At 31.5% G+C, this 24,220-nt stretch overlaps 2 protein-coding genes across 2 annotated transcripts in view; one reads left to right on the top strand and one right to left on the bottom strand.

Annotated features, from left to right (window-relative positions):
* LOC127287936 (exportin-2) overlaps window positions 1-24,220 on the bottom strand; it is a 78,753-nt gene that overhangs the window by 7,115 nt on the left and 47,418 nt on the right. The window lies entirely within an intron of this gene.
* Window positions 15,487-16,144, top strand: LOC127287955 (uncharacterized). Its single transcript, XM_051315114.1, has one exon. It carries the CDS (start codon window positions 15,626-15,628, stop codon window positions 16,034-16,036), a length of 411 nt encoding a protein of 136 aa, XP_051171071.1. The 5' UTR covers window positions 15,487-15,625; the 3' UTR covers window positions 16,037-16,144.

Genomic DNA, 24,220 nt, shown 5'->3' with positions numbered 1-24,220 from the left:
CAATATGCAATATTTTTAACTTTTCTGTAAATTGAAAATGCATATTTGGCTTCACTATCCGAGACTCATATTGCTGAATGGTCCTGTTGTTCATTATTAATCTATGAAATTTGAGCGAAAAAATAAAGAATTGAAAGAAGCTGCTCTTGGAACCACATCTCATATAAATCTACCGCTAACAATTGCCATAAAGTATCAATTAAAATTGTGCTATACATTAGAATTTTGTCCACCTATTCTGAACGAAGTTCTACTTGAACCGAAAATTAACTTAGATGCTCACAGTTACTTAAAGAATTTATTACCAAATTTATCAAGTGACATACAAGTAATGGCTTTAAAAAAAGTGGAAATACTAGGCAACGACTTTTCAAAGGGAACTATGTTTGTTACAAGAATAACTGACAATGGTCCTGCATTCGGAGTAATTAAAAACATTTTTTATGTTGAAAGTAAAAGTATTTACTTTGAAACTGAAGAATTTGATATAAATCAAATCGAGAATACCTCCTTGCCTGTTATGTAAAAAATTCGGTAGCCCCCTGTGGGGGCAGCCACATTCTCATCACGCGCTTCGCGAGTAGGGGCTCGCTTCGCTCGCCAGATTGAGCGCGCCCGGGGCGCGCGAAGGATGATCGTCCCGCTTCGCGGTTCGTTATAAATGCGTTAAATTAAATTATACAAATAGGTAAGGTTTAAAGGTATTAGAATAAATTTTTTATCGAGCAAAAAAAAAGAGAATGACGGCACTGCAGCTTATCAAACTTAATTCCTTAATTTTGCGCCCTGGATTGGCCAGGTCTTTGTAATTAACGAAAATCGACAAACCAAATTATTTAATAAAATGAGATATTCCGCTTCGAACTAATTTCAATTGAGTAAAAGAAAAAATTAATTGAAAATTTAAAAACCTTAAAAAACAGAACTTTAAAATAAATGCATTTTTAAAGCAACAAATTTATTATATGAGGTTTTGCCCTCATGTTTTTATTCATAAATTTTTTTTGGACAATTGATATAAGTGAAATTTTTGGTTTTTATAAATTAAATTTTATTTTCTTAAAGTACTTTGACTTTAAGGATAACATTCTCATCACGGCACTCGCGTTTCATGCTCGAAAATTAGAAACATACAATATGAAAAGTAGGCATGCATTAATGTGACGCATTTTCTTAGCTTTTTAATTTTTCCTTTTTCTTCCCCCAATTTTCAAGAACAATTCCTTGGACCATCGGCGACCCCAAGGAATGGTCCACAGGTACAAGTTAGTTGTTTCCGAGCCTACACCCAAGTAGGAACCTTTACTGTTAAATCTACGGACTAATTGTAAAGTTGAACAACTCTTTTAAATAAATGATTTGTATCTACGGATACATCTTTTTATAATAATAAAAACTACATGTTTTTTTAACCCGTCACATTTTTGGCGATCCTGCCAGGATAGTTCAATACGATTACGATCAAAAATCGGCTATCTTTGTGAGAACCATTGTGATAAATTTTTTTATGTGAAAAGTGACGGTTTATACGGTGATATTTTGACTGGAAATCACCAGAAAACACGGACTCGGGCCGAATTAAATAAGTTCGACAGTGATTCCGTGGGTATTAGTCCCAGAGAAGGTGAGGCGTCACCCAATTAAGTTGGCATCGTGGGATTATAAGCCTATAAATCAACTTACGAATTCCGCAAATCTAAGGACCACTTATAAGCTGAATTTCAAATTTGTAAGGACACATCTACGGATTTGTACAACCGAAGAAAATAAGCTCATGTCTAATTTATACGTATCTCTTGTTAAATAATTGTATTATTATATAATATAGACATATTATATAATATAAATAATTGTATTATATTGAATGATATTTGAAATTTAATTAATTATTTAATTAATTAATTATTTGTATAATATTTGGTATATTATTCTCGAATAAGCTAATTTTGACGAATTGATATATAAATTTTTAATATTACAATTTCTGAAATTTTTGCGTTTGTTACAAATTAACTGTGTTTTACATATACAAATAATTCTAATAATAACAATCATGTCGACGGTAGAGACCTCAGAGAAAGAACCCACTATCCTAGTCCTAGACCAAATTCTCGAAAAATTACATATCCTTTAAAGTTCACAAATCTCCATTCAAATGAGTATCGCGCAATTAAACAAAGAAAATTTAAAAAGGGTGGAAGAGAGTAAAAATCATGCACGCGATGAACAATTACTTGTAACAGAAGATGACGATAGTATAGGAGAAAATTCCAAGGAAACAGAACAAACGTATTTTGACTCTACGGGAGATGATCAAAAAAAGGTGCCTTATAATAACAATACACATTCCTTTCAAAAAAACAAGACGGAAAAGCGAGAGCGACCCCATATACCCGACTATTTTATGACCGAAGTTCCGGGCTCACATATACAGCGAGACAACCTTTTACCTGCCATAGAAATTATTCGAACAGTAGAAATTCTTAACGGGCGTGACGGCATTGGTACAGAAGATTTTATAAAAACTGTTCAACCTGCACAACAACGATGTTCACAACCCGAATTATTACTAGATTTTATATTAACAGAAAAAATAATTGAAAATGCTAAAAGATCAATTAGACATGTTTCAATAAACAATTATAATGAACTTTTTCAGGCACTTAGGACAAATTTGAGATCCGGTACATCCATTGAATTATGTCGCGCTAAATTAGATTCATGTAGACAAGGAAATGACAATGTCGAAACTTTTAATCAACGTTTCGGGAAATGGCTTAATGAATTATTTTACGCAATTCAATCGGAACACGCTTTGGCATATGAGCGAAAAGTAGCCTTGCAATTAGAGGAAAAAACAGCAATCAAGCGTTATATTATGAACCTTAGGGACGAGCTCGGTATTTAAGTTAGACCGTTGAAACCAAAGTCGTTCAACGAAGCTCAAGAAGAAGCTCTCGAAGCAGAATTATGGATTCGAGAAAAAATGAGGTTTGAAACACCTAACATGGTACGTAATCCACAACAAAGTCATATGTCACTGCGTCTAGTGACACCGCGATCCCCCGTAGTGAACAAACCAAGTGACCCGCATAACCATAATATGGCCCTCGCGCAGAGGATACGATTACAATGTGCCTTTTTTAAAAATATAGGGCATGGTGAATCGCAATGCTTTGAAAAAAACGGTAAACCACAAAATTTTCAATTGGGACAGAGAATAAAAAAAATCCGAGAGAGTAAATCTGACAGTGGAGGAAGTCCCAGAATCGAGCCATTGCGAAAACCAGGAAAGTTCACAGGAGAATCAGGACAACTGCCTGACAGAATATCCTATATATCAGGACGACTTCAGTCAGTGTTACTACGACCACGACAATTCTAACGAGATATCCGATTACTTATCGATACAGGAGCCTCAATAAATCTTTTAAAATGACTTGCGTTCCCCACTATTTTAAACAAATTAAACAAGAAAAGGACTTTAAAATGGGTAACAAAAAACACAGGTCGAAATTTAAATTTGAATTAGAATACCTTGGTAAGATTCATACATTTAATATGGTACCTGATAAATTTCCCATGCCTGAGGATGGAATCATGGGACTTTGTTTCCTTCAAAATTATTTGTATAATTTGTGACGCGATCTGAAGAAAGGGACCTTAGAAGCAAAAAATCAATTTTTGGATTATTGTAGTTTAAGGTTAATTAAAGGTTCCTCTTTCATTACCTGAAGTCAGAAAACATTTTCGTTAAATAGTTTTTATAGAATTACAAGTTAAAGATCAGCTGTTCGTCGAGACACTTGATTCTCATTCTCCATGACGTATGCACTTCTACTCTCACGCATACTGAATCTATGAGGCGCTCGAAGATCGGGTCGACTCGGCTTTGAGAGAGAGACGCCCTGACTGAACCGTACTATAGCATTTCATCTCGGTTAACCTGTAAACACGTGCTCGAGACCGTTTACCGGCAAAATTCGATATCGATTTCAAACGTTTTTGTACTTTATAGATACAAATTCTGTTACTAGTTAATAAATTATTTACAAAATAGTATGGATCGCATTGCATCAGGGCTAACCTAAAAAACACGAACTTCAGATCGTTTTCGGCAAAAGCCAATGTCGACTTTAAATGTTTTTGTATTTTGTACAGTATAAAATCTGTTACTTGTTACTAACAATACTCTATTACTTGTTAACTATTTGCAAAATATTATGGATCTACAACAGGAATATAAAGCAATAGTTGAGTGCAATTATAGATTCAATGAAAGTAATAATACCGATGGATTCAATGAAAGTGATAATAATAATACTGATGGTTCCAAGGTAAGTTTTAAATACATAAAAATAAAGTAATAAAAATGAAATATTTTGGTAGTTCATTCATTAAAATATCAATAAAATTATCTAATAATTCCGTAAAAAACTGTAAGCATTAAATTTAAAACCGAAAAATTGTAATATCAACTTAAAAACTTACGATTTTTGTGATTAAAATACAGGAAATAAAATTTTCAGAAAGAGATTTTATGAGATTCCCTGACAATTACAGGTTTACCAGGTTTTGTAGGTCTGTGCCAACCCTGTATTAATATATTATTGCTACAGCATGGTGACCGTTTTCTTCATCAAAAAAATTCCCGGTCATGAATTACTTTTCCCGATCATAAAGCTAAGAATTCCTAACACAAATTATTCTATAAATTTAGTGACTATTGATTATCAGAGTTGTCACAAAAATTTGATTTTGTTTTTCCCTGACATTTTCCTGATTTAAAGACAAAATTTTGATTCTTTCCCTAATCTTGGTTTTCAGTTTACATAGTTATAAAAAAACTAATTTTGATGTAAAAATATGAATTAAAATTGTAGAGTGCTTAGCTGCTTACAAAACTGTATGGCCTTTACAAAAGTTTTTAAGGTTCAAAATAAATTTTTTAATGAATTAATATTTCGATTCAAACTAAAATTAATTAGATATACAAAAAAATGCTTTTCAATACTTTTACAAAATTTAATTATTTTTAGACTTTTTAACTAAAAGTCTTCCCTAAAACAATTCTTTTTAATAATTTTGACAAAGTTCCGGGAGTATTCATTTTTTTAAAGAATTTAAGGAGAATTTAATGATCTTAAGATTTTTAAAGGTAGCTGAACACTAAAAACCAGAATTTTCTTAGCCTTTCTAGAAAATTGAAATTTTACCAGTATTTTTAATAAAATTCTTTAACTTTTCCCTGATTTCTCTTATCTGTGGCAACCCTGTTTATTTATCAACATAAAACAAATTTCTTTTAATAAAATAAAATTTACAATAAAAAGATAAAAATTCCCGTTCAAGGAAAAAATTTCCTGCAATTTCCCGGTTTTTCACGGTAAAAAAAATTCCCTTTCATTTCCCGGTCCACTGGCCACCCTGTATAGAACATAATAAAAATTTATCTGATTTTAGGATGACAAAGCCGAAGATTTTGATTACAGTCTGGAAGACTTAGATGACATTCAAAAAATAGACAAATTTTATGGTGTAAATTCCGTCGAATGTTGTAAAAATGGGTGCAATAAAATCATCGAAAAAGATTTTGCTGTCGAAAAACGGTTAATTATTTTGTTCTTTAATTTATTAATTTTGTATAGAAACGTTTTAGAAACTATATTTTTATTTTCTACATTGTGACAAAACTGTTTTGTTAATTTAAAGGTTCATTTTTTATAGATTAAATTTTCTTGAACTTGACAAACAAGAACAGGATTTGGTTATTTTAGCTCATCTGCAAGCTCATCGCCAAATTGAAAAATTTCAAGAAACGAACTGTAAATATACGAAAAGAAATCACACGCAATTCAAAAGAGGAAATGAATTAACTCGGCAAAAATTTAAATATTATATAGCTGGTATTCCCATTTGCCAGACAATGTATTTTTTTTGTTTGATATGGGAATCAAAAGATATAAAAATTTATTATCTCATTTCGACAAAAACGGAATCATTTTACTTGTTCATACGCTGACTAATAAGCAATCATCGAGGTCCAACATATTAACAGTCGTTGACATAAGCAAAGTTACAAAATTTATTGAAGCTGTAGCAGAGAAAACTGCTGTTTCATTACCAGGTCGCATGCTTCAATTTCGTGACTTCAATGTAATGAAACTTCCTTCCAACGAAACAAAAATATCTATGTATAATAAATTTCAAGAACATAATAAGGATGAAATTAAGAATGGCATGAAATTAATATCTCTTATTACATTCAGGAGATTGTGGAATACTTACTGTCCCTACATAACGACTATGAAACCAGCAGACGACCTATGAGACAAATGTAGGAATAATAACTTGGAAATATCGCGATCTGCGAATATATCAGATGAGAAAAAGAGTGAAGTAATTGCTATTGCTGCAGAACATTTAGGAATAGCAAAAAAACAGAGAGTTTTACAATTTGAACAGAGCCAATGTTAAATTGCAAAGTCAGGAATTGGAACAAAATTCATATGTGTCATATCCATCTAGTCCTCAGCAAGTCGGAAAGTTATATTTTAAAATACCTCGAAAATGTGGCATTTTTGGCGTTCACGATGAGGCCAAAGGTGTTCAAACAAATTTTTTAATAGACGAAGCAGACAACGCAGGTAAAGGTGCCAATTCCGTAATTAGCATGCTTGATTATTACTTGAATAATCACCATGCTGATGAGGTAATCTTCTTTTCGGACAATTGTGTAGGCCAGAACAAAAATAATGCTCTTATGCATTACTTTTTGTGGCGAGTGATGACGGGGACAGGGCGCGAAGTGAAATAAGCCTTTGAAAATACTGACTTTACTGACTGAATATTAAAAATTACTGACCATTTACTGACCAATCCTCACATACTCGCAAATAATCAAAGTAGCGTTGTAGATGGAATTTTGCGATTGTATTTATGCAATATTGAGACTAATAGTATTTAGAATAAAATTAAATTATATTTTTGCGAATTTTATACATTATTATATGAAAAAGATAAAACTTAATATCAACCTCTCGTCAATCAAACTTTATTATTTTCATCGAATAATTGTCCTCAAAAAAGAGATCAAATAAATAATCAAAATTGCATATAGTATTTAAAATTGAAGGAAAAAGAATAATTCAGAAAAAAATATTTACACGACAAATATAATACGAACAAGTACAAAAGGAAAATTATAATTAATTGAAAATTAAAAAGAAACAGAAGAAAAAAATATCAGAGAATTTTACTGAAAAATGGCCAACGAAAGCGCTAGTAAACATCAAGAGAGATTTGAAAATTAATTTTAAAAAAATTCTGTTATAAGTTTTGATTTTTTCTTCGAAACTTCTTTTTCTACTAAATCAAGCTTTTTCTGTTCCTTTTCAGCCTCTTTTCTCACTTCCGTTACTCCCTGCAGTAATGCTTTGGCAACTTCAACTTCAGGCAGTGACTGTTTCTCTATAGCTATTTTTAATTTCTTATTAGCTTCCTTTAAAAGTGTATCTTCGATTTTTCTTTTAGAATTTCTATTTTTTTCAATTCTTCTAATTTGTTCTCTTCGGAAGCAATAGTCTTTTTCTCTTTAATTATTTTTTTTTAGTTCCTCTTCTTTGGCTTTGTTGATTCTATCTTCTTCCTTTTTTTCAAGATCTTCTTTTTTTCGTTTTCTTTCATCTTCAAGGTACGCCTTATAGCTTGCGTATGCGTTTCTTGACAGATTTAATAATTCCTTACTTGGTGGCACGAGCTGGGGTTTGTTAAAGTAAGTCTTCATACTACTTTTAACCGTCATAGCAGCATTTAACGTGCGTTCATTCATAGATGCTTTCTCATCAGTGAGATACCTAGCTGAATCTGAGAAACCTCTTTCAAGTTCAGCATTTCCATGAGATAAGCACAGCGCTGATTTAACTACGCTCGTAATAGTCGGATATTTTATCTCATCACGACTAGTTTTTAAATTAAAAAATTGGGACCAATACTGGTCAATGCGAACATTTTTCTGCAAGTCTTTTTCCTCAATAAGTAAACGCCATTCGTCTTGTAATAAGTCTATATCAATATCAAGTGGGAGAACTCTAGCAAGATCGGCAATTTTATTGATACTTTGAGATTTCTTTCTTCCCTCTGGTTGCAAACAAGAGCAGGACTTTATAATCGCACTTTTTAACGCACTCTTTTTAACTAAATGGTCGCAAGCAGCAACAAAATGTTTTTGAGCTTGTATCAAAAAATTAAGTCTGGCAACTTCGTCTAACTGGAAAAAGACAAAAACATTGAAAATTGAAAGCATTAATTTAATATATTTTACAGTTTGAGTGAATACATAATCACTTTGCACTTTTGCAAATAGATATATCATTCGTAGTGGTTAAATCTAAAATACGTGTAATATCACATCGCAGTGAACTAAAACTTTACCTTGGACAACTCGAACATAATGTCGTCGTTTAATTTTAAATCCTTTGCTAGTATGAGATTTTCTGATGACAGAATTTGTTCAGAAATCTCAAGATCTTTTACAGCTGAAGACTTACACACTTTTCCTATGAGTGTTTTTGCTAACCTATAAAGCTCATCATATAAGACATGTATCATTGGTTCATTTTTCTGGAAAGCACCAGTAAATCGAGTAAAAATTCGAGCACTGGAACAAATGAACATAAGTTGAATTTTCATGTTCTTCTCTTTGAGAAGGTCAATAATAAGCTTGTACGATCTGCTCTTCAATAAATTATCGCGATTTTGAGGAATGAATTTCAAAAAATATATTTTCACAGCCTTCCACTGCTCAAGCAATCTTACAGCGGCATTTTCTAGTGTCAACCATCTGGAATTAACGTGTTTTATAAACCTATTTTGAGGCACGTTTTGCTCTGCTTGAATGGAACAAAAATCGTCAATTCGTAAGGGCCAACCATCGAAAAAGTCATGGATTTTAAAAATAAGTTCAGATGCATCTTTTCCAAAAATATTAATGCCTTTCTCGAATGAATTATGCAAAGTATGAATATTACAGGTCCCTACATCCAGAAGTGATTTATTTCGATATTGTAAGATGTCTTCACTCATCAAGCGTTGTACTTTTTTATTTACATTAGGTCCATCCATTCCAAGCATTAATATTTTCGAGCGAGCCAAACTAGCGTTGTCCATTGCCTCGTTAAGTTTTTGAACCAAAATCTCTGCTTTGCCAGATGCAATGAAAAATGTCTGGAGATGGTGATGCACAACAAGACTTTTAGAATCGGACCAATACGTTACAACGATTTGTAGTTCTTTTGCACTGTTGCTGTTAGTTGTTTCGTCAAATGATATAGAGTAAAATGATCCGCCTATATCTGACAGAAATTGATTTCTAAAAAAAGGTTCCAAAGCATCGGTTAAAAGGTATCTGAACTTAGTGGAACTAATTGAGAAATCGCCAACAGCATCGTTGCCGAACATAGAAATAAAGAGTTCACCGATATTGTCACAAGATCTTGCAGACCAGTTAGAAATGATACATTTCATGACCCAACGTAGTTCAGCCATTATACATCCATCACGAGAACTAAATAATTGCATTGTGTGTGTCTTAATACTAGAAGTAGAGGATCCTTCGTTAGATTCGGAAGGTCTAACATTTGTAATTCGCAACTGACTAGGCGCAAGTGTTTGTGAACATTTCGCTTTATGAGCTTTACCGTTAGCGTGTTGATCAATTGCATCGGAACCCGCAACGATACTTATTGTCTTACAGCACAATGTGCAAAAAATGTGTTCCTCGTCATGTTTTTGAGCCCACTCTTTAACAAAATAGCCATTCACATCTTTTGTTAACAACCACTCCTGGTTAAAACGATATTTACCCATCTTGATTTAAATCTAATTACAAATATTTATTGTTTTTATTAGTTTATAAGTAAGTTTAAAATAACATTCGAAAAAAAATTTAATGACATATTTTTCAAATATTAGATATTGAATCTAATTAACTTTATTTAATATACATAATATAAATAATATATTAGTAATTGAATTTAAAAATCACTGTAAAAATGAGTATGTGATAAATATTTTTCGAAAGCAACCTAATAAACATTGAGTATGTATTTTTAAAAATAAAAATTTGTTTTTTCAGATGTTTAGAGGTAGAGTATTTAAAATTAAAAGATGTTACTTACAAGTATAAATTTGAAAATTATCTTCTATGATACTGTATTTAATCCGAGACATTTATATGTGAAGAAAACTGAGATTAGATAAAATGTAATTCACGTTGAAGAGAGAAACATAACCTATAAAAGCACGTTTTATATGAACACTCTTGCAAGCATACTAAGTTTTTAAAATTGAACAACATTACATATTCAAGAAATCAAACAAATTTGCAGGTTTCTAATTTTCTTTACACGATGATATAAATGAATCACTAATAATAAATATGTTGCTGTATTTTGGGATTGTTTACATATTTCAATTTCTATCAAGTACTAGTACACGTAAAATAGTTTAACATAGGTTAAGCTGTTACAGACGGTGAAAATATTAAAAAACTTTGTTATGACAAGTGATAAGTGGCAGAGAACAGAAACTACTTTCAAAAAAAGAACAACAAAAATATCGTTTTACAGTAGCGATTGGTAGGGGGAGTTGGTGTGAAAGTCAAACCCTCCGTTGGTGGCGCTTCAGCCGAAAAGTAGAATTCACGGACTTTACAGACTTCTACATAAAATTACTTACTTTTACGGACCTGAGAAAAATTTACTGACTTTTACGGAAAATACTGACCTACTTCGCGCCCTGCGGGGAAAAAGAAGAAAATTTCTATTAATTTTCTATTGACAGGGCACACAAAATTTAGTCCCGATAGAAATTTTGGGATCGTTAAATGTAAATATTCCCGATCTAATGTTGATTGTTTCCAAGATTTTATAAACGATGTTCACTTCCTCGCCTAATAGTTATAATCTTTCGCTTCCTACAGTCGATCCTGTAACAAAAAATCGAAATGTGCAATGGAAAAAATGGGATGAATATTTAAAACAATATTTTCAGCCCATTCCACAAATCACGAAGTATCACCATTTCGAATTTTTTCGCATTGGCGAAATTAAAGCAAAACTGTTTATCGATTCACCTCAAGAATTGGTCCACTCGGAAATACTCGAACTGAAAAAAAAGGCAAAAGATATAAAAAACATTTGTCCTAGCGGTCTAACAATTGAGCGACAGTAGTATTTCTATGAAGAAATACGTCCATTTCGTTACGAGGACAGTAAACAGGAAGAAGTTGCTCCGAAACCAAAAACTGCCAAAAGAAAAAGAAACAGAGACGATTAATACTAAAATTGAAACAAAAAATTCCTTTTAAATTTAAAATATTTCCAATCGAATACGAAGTGAAACATATAAAACAAACCCTTGTTTATAATGTTTCACAATTCCGCACATTTTATAATCAAAATTATAAAATTTTTGCGAGACTTACAAAATATTATAATTCTCAAAAATTGTAATAAAATCGAGATTTAAAATTAAAACGTAGAAATTTAAATTTGGAAAACTCAAAATTGGAAATATTCAATTTTATAATATTCAAAGTTCAAGAATAATATAGTTTATAACGAAAGTTTAGTAATTTCAATTTGTGTTTTTAAAAAATTAAAAAGTGGTAAGTACCCGTGTTTTGAAACAATAAATGCGATAAATGTGTGCAAATCTGAAGGTGCTATTAAAAATTGTGATCTTTATATTATAATAATTTAGCTTAGGTGTTACTTTTTTTATTTTTAGTTATATCAGTGTTTTGAAAAGCATAATATTGTTAAATTGTTTGTATGCTTTATCATTCTCTAAGTACAGTAAAAATTTTAGAAGTAATTAAAAAAATTTGCATTTCGGAGAAGAATATATTTAAAAAATTAAAACTTTAATAATAATGATTATTGAGAAACAATAAGAAACTATTTTGAATATGATTTTGGTTTGTATGTGCTTTGCATTCAGAAATTTAAAAGAAACACTTTTTCTTTTTTTAGTCTTTAAAATTAAAATCTGCTCGATTTAAATATTTTATTATCTTCTTTAAATTTTAAAAACCATTATTAATACCAAAAAATAATATCTCATATGATGAGAATGTAATTGAAACCAAATGTTTCTGTACCAAAGTTTTCAGAAAATGTATACTCTTATTTAACAATGTTTAACGAATTGTGATTAAATTAGAATAATTTATCTCAGAGTCAAAATGTTGGAAATAAAGAGATTAAATAACAATCGTTATAATATAACGCTCATTGTATTCATTATTTCCATTTTAATACTCGTAAGATCTTTCAATGTAATTTGTTATTATAGGTAGAGTTTACTAATCAATAATGATTTTTTGGATGAAGTTAAAGCCAGCCGTTACATTTTATCCGATACTTATTTATATTTTGAAAAATCTTTTAATGCTTAAATATTTTAACACAATCTTCAAATCTATATTAAAAATAATTAACAAAAAATAAGATTTACACAACTTGACAATATTTATAAATAATATTTAATAAAGTAATTAAAATAGTACTGTCAAAATTAAATATTCGAGTAGAGATTATTATGCCTATAACAACTGTCACATGTCGAAAGAGTAGGTATAGTCAGTGTATCTCTCTTGACGGAAACATACGAACACATGTACGTGAGACGCGATAGTAGTGGTAAGAAAGAAAGAGAGAGAAATATCGGAAACTTCGCGCAGCACACTCGCCTGTTCTCTCACTTCTCCAGCGCAAATAACGATTTGCTTCTAAGATCCCTTTCTTCATATCGCGTCACATTTATCAAATAATGAGTTACAATTAGACAAAAAATCACACGATCTTATTGACGACGGAATACTAATACCTCCAAATAAAATAAAAGTAGTTGACATACCAGTTTCGAAACAAAATGGGTGTATAGAATTTATAGACAACCCACATGTTCGGGATTCAATTTTTCGTATTTGTGACTCTAAAATAAGTGTACCACTTGTTAATGACTCTCAAAAACCTAAATTAATTTTAATGACAGAATTAGACTACAAAATCTTGAAAAGTGAACTTCCTGGAGATCCATTACCTAGTTGTAGGTTAACGTCTCATCGGATTGTTTTGAAGGAAGATAAAATAATTAACACTAAATCATACCGTCCATCCGAAAGTCATAGAAAAGAAATGAACGACCAAGTAGCAGAGATGTTAATTAAAAAGATAATCAGACATTCAAATTCTCCTTATAATTCACGCCTATGGTTAGTGCCAAAGAAAATCGACGCATCAGGGGTTCAAAAATGTCGAATTTGATTTTCGTAAAATTAACAATTTTACTGATCAAGATTCCTATCCACTTCCGGTGATTGATGATATACTGGATCATCTTGGAAAGGCAAAATTCTTTTCAATATTCGATTTAAAGGCGGGATTTCATCAAATACCAATGGAGGAGTCTTCGAAAAAATTCACGGCTTTTTCAACTTCAGAAGGACATCTTGAGTTTGAACGAATGCCATTCGGACTCCAAAATGCTCCGGCAACATTCCAACGCATGATGGACTGTGCACTTAAAGGATTGATTGGCAAAATCTGTTTCGTCTACCTTGACGACATTGTTGTATTCGGTTCAACATTACAAGAACACAACAATAACCTTGTAACACTATTTGAACGCCTTCGCGAAACTGGATTAAAACACCAACCTGACAAATGCGAATACCTTCAACCCGAATTAGAATATCTATACCCTGTTCCAGGAGAGATCGATATTTTTCTGGATGATTTTGGGCCCTTTTCGCGCAGAAAGCTATAAAAGTAGGCGTATATTATTTTTCGTCGCAGCAAATAAGCTGTATCTTTCTATTTTCTTTTAATTTTAAGACACATATGTACTGTCAACTACATTTTTTTCTATCCCTTTTAAACCGTTCGTTTATTGCTTCACATTGTACAGTTTGTCTGCTTTCATAGTAGCCGGCAGTAAGCGTGAGTGCGAGCGAGAACCAACAGAGCAACACATAAGAGTGTCTTCGTCGCACTCATGGGTAGACTAGTAGTGAAGCGGACTTACTTATTTGACAATTTTTTTTATCTTCCCTCCTTCTACTACTAAGGCCCGTTTATGGTTTATGGCTTTTCAGCGCAAAATAAACATATAATTTTTTAAAGTATTACATGATTTTTATTAACAATTTCTGTACTTTGACGATTAATAAAAATTAATATTATTCATTATTAATATAAACTTTTAATTTTAATAAACATTTAATGATTATTTAACCAAATTGATATTGTTAATTATAATATTTTTTCAGATAATTTTATTTAAAAATGGCAAAAAGTGAAGCAGTGACTCACCCACTTACCTGACTTGAAATATATAAGTCTAATAACCAAAATAAACTGTCCCTTAGAAACTCGCTATTGAAATAATGTAGTTTTAAGCAATAAAAAAGAAAGCTTTTTTCAAGTTTTCGTCCGACTTAACTTAATGTTACTTTTCCTTGCCGAACACGAAGCAACAACATTCAGTTTCTCCAAAGCATTTGCAAGTACAACACGTTGTTTAAAACGTACGAAAACGATATTTTCTTAGAATTAATATAGTGAAGTTTAAGTGTTAGCAATGGATATCTCACCTCCAAAAAAAAATAAGAATGGACAGGTAAGTGTAAAACTAACATTTAATTGTATGAACATGTTCTGGAAATATCGGGAAATTAAGATGTTTCTATCCTGACAGTAACACCTAAGTAGCATGTAATATTACACTAATATTACTGTATTATATTTTAACAACATATTTGTTTCTAAATCCACAGATGGTTCATAGCAATCAGAAAATAATGATAATCAACCTTTATAAAAACATTAAATTGGAAAATCCAGCAATGAAAAAAAAGGTATTGTTCCTAGGATATCGAAAATGATTGGTGTAGGAATCGGGACCATAAGAAGGACAATTTCAGATTAAGAAAATAATGGTTTAATAAAATCTCCAAATAAATAAAAGATTAGGATAAAATTCAGTGAACAATTAGTAGAATTTAAAAAAACAGCTATTCGCAGAAAAATAAATGATTTTTATTTTCAATGCAGATTACCTACAATTGACAAAATTCTTAGTTCTGTAAATGAAGATGATGCCTTACATAATTTCTCCAGATCATCTTTGTATCGTTTGTTAAAAGAATTAGGCTTTTCTTATTGTAAAAGAGATAGACAAAACATGTTAACTGAAAGAGAGGATTTAATATGTTGGCGCAGAGAATATCTGCAAAAGATTATTAAATACCGAAATGAGAAACGTAGCATATATTATTTGGATGAAACTTGGATTAATACTGGTGACGTTTGCAACAAAGTATGGTATGATAAATCTATTACATCCAGAAAAGATGCGTTTTTACGAGGATTATCTAATGGTGCACCAAATCCAACTGGAAGGGGCAAGAGATTAATCATTTTGCACATTGGTAGTGAAGCAGGTTTTGTTCGTGGTGGATTACTATGTTTTGAATCAAAAAAGAATTCATCTGATTACCATGACGAAATGAATGGTAACACATTTAAACAATGGTTTGAAGAAATATTGCCTTCTTTAGATGCAAACTGTTATTGTCATGGATAATGCTCCTTATCACTCTGTTAAAATAGAAAAATTACCAAATATGCAATGGAAGAAAAATGACATACGTAACTGGCTTTTGGAAAAAGGAGTGACCTTTAAAGAGTGGATGCTAAAACCAATGCTCTTAAACTTAGTTAAGAATGTAAAACATTTATATAATAAATATATCATTGACGAAATAGACAAAAAAGATAACAAAATAATTCTTCGCTTACCACCGTATCATTGCGAATTAAACCCCATTGAAATGGCGTGGTCAGTTGTAAAGGGACATGTAAAAACAAATAATACAACTTTTAAACTTCCGGATGTATTAAAATTATTTCATGAAGGAATACAGCGAGTAACTCCACAATTGTGGAGTAACTTTATCAATCATGTTTAAACAGACGAGCGTACATAACAATTATTTGATGGAAATTTATCACAATTTGTATTTACTGTAACAGGAGAAACAAGCTCTGAAGAATATTCGGAAAGTGAAGGTTATACATATATCAGTATTACTTGGTTGCGAAAAATTTAAAAATATTTAATAAATTATAAAAATTATCAAGTTTTTTATAACCATAATTGTTATTATAAAATAATAACTCAATGATTTTTACAATAAATTACAATAAAACAATCATTAAAAAATTCGTTATTTTTACCCGTGTTATAACCAATCCCTAGTTCCACTAAATATTTACATATTCTAATTTTGTAGTATTTGAAAAAATTAAATACTGTTGTAATTATTTTAACCTGTACATTGCAAATATAATATTTAAATAATTATTTTGTCAGATTTCAACAATTTTTAATTTTACTATTAAAAACCATAAAACTATAAAAAACCCTTCGGACCCCTGTTGGAGAACAGGCACAAAGGTCCTTTAAACTGTAAATGCGTTAGATTTATGATCTTATGGTAGTATAGGATGACCAGATTGCTTGATTGTGGTTAATATAGAAAAAGCAACACATGTTCCAATCCTTTTTATATTATTGGTTACATTTTCTAGATAAAAAATATAGAAAACGCCTATTTTACTTAAAATCCCACCCTTTTACAACAAGATGCGCAGAAAAATATCGATCTCTCCTGGAACAGGGTATAGGACATTGCACAACAAAAGACGAAGTAAAACCGAACCCTTTAAAATTATCTGCAGTTAGCTACTTTAAACAACCAACAAACACAAGAGAAGTAAAATCCTTTCTTGGTCTTTCTGGCTATTATAGAAAATTTATTAACAATTATTCTACAATAGCAAAACCTTTGACCGAATTAAAGAAAGTTTCTAATGATTTTGTTTGGACAAACAAATGCCAAGAGTCATTTGACAAATTAAAAACATCCTTATGCCAAGCCCCAGTTTTACGTTATCCTGATTTCGACAAAGGATTCGTGCTGACAACTGATGCATCAAATGTTGGTATTGGTGCAATACTGTCACAAGATGGTCTTCCCTGCTGTTATATATCAAGAACCCTTAACAAACACGAGCTTAATTATACCACGACAGAAAATGTGCGCAACCCTACCGAAAGAGTGGTACTGGAATGGTACTGAATTGGACTTGGCTGGAGTTCCACTTCAGTACCACTACCTGATAACCCATTAGAAGACATTTTTAAAGTACTTTAACAATAGTTTTAAAGGTATATAAGATCAACAAACCGTCTCTTACGATAGACGTGTAAAACAGCAAAAAAAACCATAATAGTTTGTAGAAAATTTCTGTTAAGTTTGGAAATTATATTGCAATCCCTCCTTTAACAATAGACCCCCTAGGTCCTTTGTTGAAGGATTAAAATTTTAACCCGAGTTTTATTGCTTAAAAAATTTATAATTTTAATAACTCAACTTTAAAAAATATATATTGAGATTCGTTAATATTTCCAGATTATGAATATCTAAAATTTATCAAAAAATAATTACATTTTAAAAAGTTATAATTTATCTCGTATACCTTAAGTTTGACAAAAAAATAGACATCATTTTTGAATTTAGCTGCCAAAGGACATATCATATGCATAATAATGTATGAAAATAATATAAATCCAGGAAAAACAAATATAATATTGAAATAAATATAAAGTGTTAGTTTAAACATATTGAAAAAGCTAGTCGCTTTTCACTTTTATGAGGGTATTAACGGTAACTCGATCCTTTTCGCAGGTAAATTTCCCAGTTCCATTTCAGTACCAAAATGCACCAAATTAGTACTGAGTTGGTACTGAGCCCTCAGTTCCAATTTTCCAGTACCAATCCAGTACCACCCTTCCGGCAGGGAACTACTGAACTGACTCCGGAAGAGCGCAAACTGATCATTAGGGAATGTCACGGTTCAGTAATGTCTCAGCATTTTGGCGAAAATAAATCAATTATGCGAGCACGAGAACTTGGTCTTTGGCCTAACATGGAAACGGAAATTATTGACTACATAAAAAAATGTCACACATGCCAAACTCAGAAAATACAACGTATTAAACGTAAAACAGAAGCCATCATTCCGGATAAACCTACTAATCCTAATGATAAAATTGCTATGGATATTTTCGGACCATTGCCTGTAACTGCACAACAGAACGAGTACATTTTGTCCATTCAAGATATTTTAACAAAATATCTACTCCTAATACCTCTAAAAGATGTAACATCTGAATCAATTATAGAGGGTCTCTTCGACCATTACACATATGTTTTTGGATCTCCAAAACATATCTTAACTGACCAAGGACAAAATCTGGTATCGGAACTGATACAAAACTTCGAGAACTTATTCCGTATTATGCACGTCAAAACAACAACTTTCCATCCACAGAGCAACGAAAGCTTGGAACGGGCACACGCGTCTGTTAAAGATTTAATTCGAACTGCGATAAGTGACAATCACACTGAATGGGACCTTACACTGAAATTTATTTGCATGGCTTATAACACTATGAGTGATGAAAGGACTGGATTTTCACCATTCCAATTAACCTTTAGTAGGAGTGCAAACCTACCTTCCATTCTTGCTACTACTCCCTGTCTCAAGTATTCTGAACTAGTTAATTTGTGGAAAGATAGACATGAAAAATATATACTAAGTGCCCAAGAAAAAATTCATAAATCAAAAGAAAAATACAAAAGAATCCAAGATTCAATAATTGTTTTACCACAGAAAATATTCGATATCGGTGATCTAGTTTTAATGGCGAACGTGAAAAATAATAAATTTAACGCGGATTGGAAAGGACCTGTCACAATTCTTAGTGTTAAGAATAATAATAACTATGAAATTGTATTTAACAACGTAAGACAATGGATTCATGTTAATAGATTAAAAACTTATACTTAATTGCAGGAAATATGAGGATTATATTATGGGGTGCATTAATACTCAGTATCAAAGCCGATGATCATCTAAAAAACCTCGAGGATACTACAATTTTTTCTGAAAACCTTGGTATAACGAAATTATTCCACGAAATATGGAAGCTCATTTTTGGAATCGACACCAATAACTTTAAAACACGACTTGCACAAATTACAGAAATTTATTCTCGAGCTTCAGCGTTGTGTAACAATTGCTCTGAAAAATACGAATTAAACCTCCTAAAGAATCGAATTAGCAGATTAGAAAGTTTAAAGTTTCTTTTCAATCAAATACTAGGACAATCACGACAGCGAAGAGGTTTGTTTAATTTTATGGGATCTTTTTCAAAAACTTTATTTGGGACACGAGATGATCATGATCTTGAAATTATTAATAATGAGTTTGATGCTATTTATAAAGACAATAACATCATGTCAGAGTCAGTAGGAAATCAAACTAGAATAGTAAAAACACTTTTAAACAATGCTTCGCATGATTTACAACTTTTAAATGAATAATCTCAAAGTCGTACCGAACAACTAAACAAAATAATAAATTCAACAAATGAAAACCAAAAAAGGCTACTAATTGCTAATCTTATTTCTACAGTGGAAATTGCAGTAGCTGAATACAGCGAAGATCTAAACTTAGTAATCGATGCAATAAATGATGGAAAACATGGAATAGATCACCCTCAGATACTTACTCCAGAAATACTAATACAAGAACTGCGACAAATCGAAGAATCTGATAATCAGAAATATCCAATTAAGTTAATCGTGGATAATTATCAACACATAATTGATATCTCCGAAACAACCATTGGAATAGTTAACAAAAGATTAGTTTATGTATTAAAAATTCCAGTTTTAGAATACGAAGATTTGCAAACATATCATCTTATTTCTATTCCCCTTGGAAAAAACTTCATTGCTCCTATCCCTTCTCATGAGATCATCTTAACTAATTTTATATATAACTATAATTTATGTACATTCGGATGTTGGTAGTTTAAAACTCTGCAAAGAAATCGACGAGCTTCGTATTTGTAAACGAACACAGCCAAGCTATTTTATTAGTGAAACTCATTCATGCAAAACGAGTATTATCAGACGTCAAAATAAACATGTCACCAACGATGTATGCCAATTCTCCGCATTTAGAATATTAGAGATAGTTTTCATTCCACAAAAGGATCCCAATCAATATGTATTAGTTCCCGAGGTACTCTTTGAATTAAATGTGTGGTGCGGAACAAATACGCAAACTATTAAGCTCAATTCCGCTAGCTTGCTGTTCAGTGATGAAGATTGTATTATACAAACCCCCAAATCAATTTTAAAATTACGAAAATCAAAGGTACGAAGAAGCGATATTTATTTCAAAAAAAATGTAACTTATAAATTAAGCACCGAAGATATAAATCTGTTAAGGAGGTTCATCCCAAAATCGATTTTCTACAGATTTTTTAAAAAATTTTAAGATGTATTATTGACATCACTTTACATGTGTTGTTCAAATTTTATTGAATTTCACCGTATCATTTTCAAGATAAAAATTGATAAAGTTTGAAGTTTTACATGGGAACAGTGAAAAAACATGAAAAATGACCATGTTTTCATTAATTAAAAAAAAACGATTCTACAGATTTTTTTCAAAAACTAATATGTTTTAAATTATGAGTTTTAACAGTTTTTACAAAAATATGAAATTTTTTTACCGTTTGGTTGTGAAGTAAATGTTAATCAAAGTTAGCAACTTTTGAACTTATCCCATGTAAATAAAAGAAAGAAGAGGAGAAACGGCAAATTAACCTCTAAATTGGCCAGTGGAGCTCAACTTTTATGGACTATAGCTGTCGGTTTTAAACTTACGGAAAACCCCTAATAGAATGAGTACCGCTTGAAGGGATGAACCTCCTTAAGTAGCCAATTACCTTTAATTCAAGAGTCGCTACGTCACGAGAACTTTAAGGAATTACGTCAAAGTTTAAATAATATGGAAAGTTCATTAAAAGCCATTAAATCTAATCAAAGAACACGTATTAGAAAATCATTACCTCGAAATTTCTGCATTAAACTTTTCTACGTTTCTACCACAGTTACTTCAACACCTACAGTACAGTACACTCTTGTAGCAACAGCGCCAAACGAACATTTTGATACTTCACTAAATAATGTAGATGACAATAACGATGTTGTAGTTGTACAGAAAAAGATTAAATTGCGAACTTAGAGGACTAAGTTTATTCTAAATGGGGGGGTGTGACGCATTTTCTTAGCTTTCTAACTTTCCCTTTTTCCTCCCCCAATTTTCAAGGACAATTCCTTGGACCATCGGCCACCCCAAGGAATGGTCCACAGGTACAAGTTAGTTGTTTCCGAGCCTACACCCAAGTAGAAACTTTTACTGTTAAATCTACGGACTAATTGTAAAGTTAAACAACTCTTTTAAATATAGGATTTGTATCTACGGATAAATCTTTTTATAATAATAAAAACTACGTGTTTTATTTAACCCATCACATTAACCCATTAACGAAATTTTTACAGGTACTTTGAGGCTTTATCAAATAGTGTACTAAAAGAACCAAAAATTTTTAAATAAACAATTTACAAGCATTAAAAAAAGATTTTTTTAGCTTTCGTTATAGCACTGAAACTTGTTACTTGGGGGTTTTTGGGGTCGCTGATTACGAATCCGATGTCAGATTTCGAAAATCTGACATTTTTCGTTTTTAAAGGGATTTTAGTTTATAAAACGTAAAATTCAAATGACTGTATCTTAGAGAAAAAAATCGGATCGGGCCTAGAAAATTTTGAAAGAGGAAATATAGTACTTTTAACCCTTTAATGGCCGAGTTTTTTGTCGTTACTTTAGACTTATAATGTATATTAGATTTAATTACTAAAGTATTCAGTATGAGAAAAAATTTTCTTTTAACATGTCTCACCCCTTAAAACCACCCCACGGTACATTACTACCCCAAAAAACTGATATTTAACCAAATTGATGAATTAAATATTTTTCAGCTCTTATCTACTTTTTAATTATTTATAAACATTGCCTGGTTTCTTAAAAATTGAAAACGATCAATAACCCCTTGAAAACACCCTTAAAGTCAAATAACCATCCCTTGACGGTGAAAGTTTTTGTAAATGATTAAAAAAAATCTATAGATTCTAATTGCTTCTAAATTATAAACAATTATTTGAAAATTACACAGACATAGATAATAATAATAATAAACTCACCCCCTACCCTTGAAGCCCACCCCTAATTCATAACTATTCTCAGTTTGGAACAATCAAAAAAATAATTTTCACTGATTTTCGAAAATATGAAAAAAAAAAATTTTCTATGATAACTAAGTATTAATACTGAATATAAACAACTCCTGAAAAACAACCCTAAAGTCAAATAACCACCCCTAATGATAAATGTTTTTGTGAATAAATGAAAAAAATTATATGGATTCTAAGTGCTTCTGAATTGTAAAAAAGTATTTCAATGTTTCACAGATATGGATAATAATAATAAACTCACCCCCTACCCTTGAAATCCACCCCTAATTCATAAGTTATAAGATACTGAATTCAGTTTTCAACAATCAAAAAAATAATTTTCACTGATTATTATCATATTGAGTAATGCATTGAGTACATACTCAATGCACTCCCCTCCATGATGGCGTAGAGGGGAGTGCATTGGGTAAATGAAAGGGGGGGGGTACGACAGTAGCAAAGAAGCTCCCATGTGGAACTGCTGTTATAAGCCAATCAGCGCGTCGTTTCGTTTCCTCTGTGTAGCTTTCTCCCACTACCTTACCGATTGAGCCTGGGTCTGTAATTTTCATTTTCATACTAAACTCCTAACAACAGGCACTAAAAGCTACAAAATTAATAGGCAATAATGACACCAGCATTATTTTGCAATTTTAAAAACTGACATCATATTCGTCATTATCGACCCCGAAAACCCCTGAGTAATAAGTTTCAGATGAATCTAATGAAAGTTAATCATTTCGTCCGCCATTTTGGATCCGCCATTTTCAATTTTCTAAATCTGATATCGGATTCGTAATCAGCGACCCCGAAAACCCCCCCAAGTGACAAGTTTCACATGAATCTAGTGAATTTTTATATTTATCGGTCGCCATATTGGTTCCGCCATTTTGAATTTTTGAATACGGACATCGGATTCGTAATCAGCGACCCCGAAAACCCCCGAGTGATAAGTTTCACGCGAATGTAGTAAATTTTTATAATTATCAGTCGCCATTTTGGTTCCGCCATTTTGAATTTTTGAAAACGGACATCGGATTCGTAATCAGCGACCCCGAAAACCTCCAAGTATCAATTTTCAAGCGAATTTATTAATTTTTAAAGGTTTTGTTTTTTAGGGGTAGTTTTAGTTATTTTTCTGCACCCTCGGGTTGAATTTTTAATATTAATTTTTTTTTACAAAGGTTACAATATTTTTAAACATATGTTACTATGAAAGCCTGAAAAAAAAATTTCTTTTGAAATTTATACCTGTTTTTTCATTTTTCTCATTTTTCGGGTTTTTTGAAGGGGTGTATTTCAAAGAGGGTAGTTTTTTAAAAAAATACATGTATTTACATTTGTTACTCTATCCCTCCCCTTCAAAATGAGATCTTAGTGGAGTTAATCGATTAAGTTTTAAGAAAGTTATGATTTTTTGAAGTAGGTGGGACGTATGTGTCCCACTGGCCATGAAAGGGTTAATTAAAATTTGTACCAATGATTAAAAAAATTTTTTGACGATTTTATTGGCGATTCAAACAGCTACACTAGCGCCACAGTTGAACTAATTTAGGCGTGACTCGCTCTAAAGCAGTCTCTGTTTTGACAGTTTATTTCAAATTATTTAATTATTCTGATATTTTTATTGCGTTTGTAAAATTATTTTTAAGCGTTAAATAAAAAAAAATAATTTAAAACACATGGAGTGCTACAGAGCGAGTCACGCCTAAATTAGTTCAACTGTGGCGCTAGTGTAGCTGTTTGAATCGCCAATAGAGTGTCTAATATTGCCAAAAACGGCATTTTTCACGCTTTCAGGTTAGAATATCTGAAAACGCTGACGTGATGAAACAATTTCGTTGTCATTTTTGGATTCAGCGTGACAAAATAAATCGAAAATGACTATTCCGGATTCTGGGTCTGACACCCCATTCGGAAATTGCCGAGACTGAA

The sequence above is a fragment of the Leptopilina boulardi genome, unplaced genomic scaffold, assembly GCF_019393585.1.
Source record: "Leptopilina boulardi isolate dan_hultmark-lab unplaced genomic scaffold, ZJU_Lbou_2.1 LbouV2_377, whole genome shotgun sequence".
Lineage (NCBI taxonomy): Eukaryota > Metazoa > Arthropoda > Insecta > Hymenoptera > Figitidae > Leptopilina > Leptopilina boulardi.
This window is presented reverse-complemented; position numbering and strand designations above follow the sequence as displayed.